The sequence below is a fragment of the Populus alba genome, chromosome 16 (assembly GCF_005239225.2).
Source record: "Populus alba chromosome 16, ASM523922v2, whole genome shotgun sequence".
In the NCBI taxonomy this organism is placed as follows: domain Eukaryota; kingdom Viridiplantae; phylum Streptophyta; class Magnoliopsida; order Malpighiales; family Salicaceae; genus Populus; species Populus alba.
Genome location: NC_133299.1, coordinates 6,148,660 through 6,151,774, shown reverse-complemented (window position 1 = coordinate 6,151,774; position 3,115 = coordinate 6,148,660). Strand labels below are relative to the sequence as shown.

Here is a 3,115-nt window from a genome sequence, read left to right as displayed (position 1 = left end):
GCGGTTGTTTTTTAAAATGTTTTTTTAAAAAAATATTAAAATAATATATTTTTTTATTTTTAAAAAAATTATTCTTAATATTACAACATAAAAAAAAATATATTTAATTTTTAAAAAACCGAAAGGCAATAACACAAATAATATGGAAGAAGGGGCTTATCTCAAACTTGATAGCATGACATTATTAATTATATAAATTAAAAAGTCAAAGATCGTACCAAATAAGCCTCCAATTGATGAATTCTATCTTTTCAGTCTTAGTATCAACACCATCAAGTCTTAATTCACATGACCTAATTGTAGTAACAAAAATTACTGTACACAAGGCATATTTAACGTGGATTGAAACAGCGAGATTACACCTTTATCCTTAACAATAATAAAAATCAATGAATTGGCCACAGAGGAGGTAAATGGATTTTTTCTATTAGTTATTTTTTAATTGATTAGGGGCATTATGATCATTTCATTTTTATTTTTTTAGGAAAATAACTTATAAGAGCTTTTTTGTAATTACACTTCTTAAAGAACAGTTAAATTAACACATGTTACCGTTGGATTCAAAATTTTTAAAATAAGACTATGGTTTTTTTGTATTTTCACCTTTGTTTTTTTTGTAATTTTTAGATTAGGTTAAGGGCAATTTGACCTTTTTTTTTTATTATTATTATTATATATACATAAAAGAAAAAAAAAAAGTTGTTGATGTGTACATTGCACATCAATATATAAAGTCGTCTCCTCATCTTTAGAAGACACATGCAGCGACTTACATTGGCAATAAAAAGTTATTCCTGGTCTTTTTTAATTTGTCTCGGCAGCACATACCTCTCTAGATAGAGCGAGTATATTAAATTTGATATATATTTTAATTGCTATTTAAATAAATCATAAAAAGAATGATTAAAACTTAACTCTCTTTTTTTTTTGTCATATTCAACATTTACTATTTGGTTTATTAAAATTAAACTTTTTAATTTATTTTGATATAAGTTTCATGGAGTTATTATTATTTTATATTTTGGATTATAAATTTTAAAGATTAACCTTAATTGACTGATATGGGGCGATCCCGAAAATAATCGGATTCGCAATGTAATAAAAAAAACTAGCATTAATCTATTACAAGTCACTTTAAAGTCTCGAAACTTCTCTAATTTTCTCCAACATCGTCAAGCAATACTTGTCAAAAAAGAAAAAAAAAAATGCCACTGCCAGCAAGCAAGAAAAAAAAACATAACTGCTCCTTAATTAAACACAATCTAACATAAGAAATTAAGGTAGTCTCAGACAGACATTTCAAGGCCATTTTAAGCGTTAAGTAACCAAAACCTTTCAAGCTTCAACACTCTGTACTCTGTAGTCTCCAATTTAGCTGTACAGCACAACAAAAATCACCCACAACCATACAAACAAACACTAGAAAAACAAAATCACTCAACACACAGAAAACAAAAGGGAAGTAAAGGTAAAATAAAGATAATAATAATTAAAAATCAAATCAGAAGACAGGTGAAAAGTAAAAACAATGGTAAATAATAAAAAGAGGCAAAGACCAAATCTTGAGCTCTGCTCATGATTTATTTTCTTAAATTTAATTAGCCTTTAGAGTCTAGCGTTAGGTGTCTCTCCTGGAGAACTAATGCTCCTCTTAGCTGGTAATTCTCTTTGTGAAGGACTTCTCCAGAACCCAGTACCGTAGAAGGTCTCCCACATCTCCTTCTCCAACCTCACCATAGCTTCCTCCTTCTTCACAGCCCTCTCACCGTCGAACTCTCGCAATGAATCCTCAACACAAGCCATTGGATGAACATGTAATTCCGGATCATCGCATGATCCACAGCCATAACCCCTCCCTCGCGGGGGAAAAAGGCCTTTCTTGATCAGTTTTTTCCGTTGTTTTCTTTTCAAAGCACGTCGACATATTCCGGCAGGAATCTTGTAGATAGTGAGAACCAAAAGGTTAACTAATGCACATGGACAACAACAACAAATCGCTGCACACTCTGCTGTTGTCCCTCCCGCTATCTCACCAAAACGCCCGCTGCAGCAGGAGGAACCCGAGGAGTTGGCGTGTCTTAAAAGGGGCCGGCGCTTTATCAATGATGAAGAAGATGCGAATGGCATAATCCACTGATTGTTGGAGTTGCGTTTGTCGCTAATGTTAATAATAATGCTTATCAAGAAATGAAGCTGAGGAGAAATGCTCTCTTGATTCCAGCCGCGACAGTTGATTATAGAAACACAAGACAAAAACCAATAATTCTTGAAAAGAGAATCCGATCCAGTCCAATCAAGAAGATGAAGAGGAGGAGGCCAGAAAAGAAAAGAAAGGAAAGGATCTCTAGAAAGATGACCCTCTGCAGATATTAGGGAGTGGGAAGCTGGCGTACTGGCTCCATGGCTTTGGATGACACCGCAGAAACTAGAAGCTAGCCAAGAACTGGTAATCTATTCGTAAGAGAGAGCAATCAAAAGGGAAACAGAGTCTCAAGTTCAGGCAAGTTTTGCGCTGACTCTGATTGTCGTTTCTGCTCCTTTAGCTTGGAGGGTGTTTTTACTGTTTTTGACGAGGGCTTTGCTTTATTTGGACAGGACAGTGTACTGGTGTAAAATATGGGACACAAAGATTGAATTAAGAGTCCATGGCGTGAGAGAGAAAGGAGGATGGCTTTTCTTCTTTCCTTTCCGACTTTCTTGGTGGGATATGAGAGGTGTTGAACTCGGAGGGACGATGACTCACTGATGAGCTGTGGAGGTTTTTATGTATTTAATTACAGGGGGGAAAGGGATCGATGGCACATAGAGCTGAAAGATGCATAGTTTTAATACTCGGTTTGATGGTAGGTCTGGATCAAGGCTTAGTTTCTGGATTTTGATTGTATCATTGGGTTTTGACTAGGTCACCGAGTCTTGATCAGGTCATCCAGTCGACTAGATTAATTTAAAAGAAAAATTAAAATAATTTTATTTGAATAAAATAAAAAAAATCAATAAATTTACAGTCGTATCAACCAGATCACCAATCAATTTATTAGATCAGCTAAATCATATTAGATTTTATTTTTTTTAATCTAACCTAATTTTAATCCCAAATCAACCAGGTTATGAGTCC

The 3,115-nt window shown here is 34.0% G+C and overlaps 1 protein-coding gene across 1 annotated transcript; it reads right to left on the bottom strand.

The window, feature by feature from the left end:
* Positions 1-1,463: 1,463 nt before the first annotated feature.
* LOC118049739 (uncharacterized) lies at positions 1,464-2,840 on the bottom strand. The gene has a single exon (XM_035059819.2). The coding sequence runs from the start codon at positions 2,125-2,127 to the stop codon at positions 1,606-1,608; it is 522 nt and encodes a 173-aa protein (XP_034915710.1). The 5' UTR covers positions 2,128-2,840; the 3' UTR covers positions 1,464-1,605.
* Between the last annotated feature and the right edge of the window lie 275 nt (positions 2,841-3,115).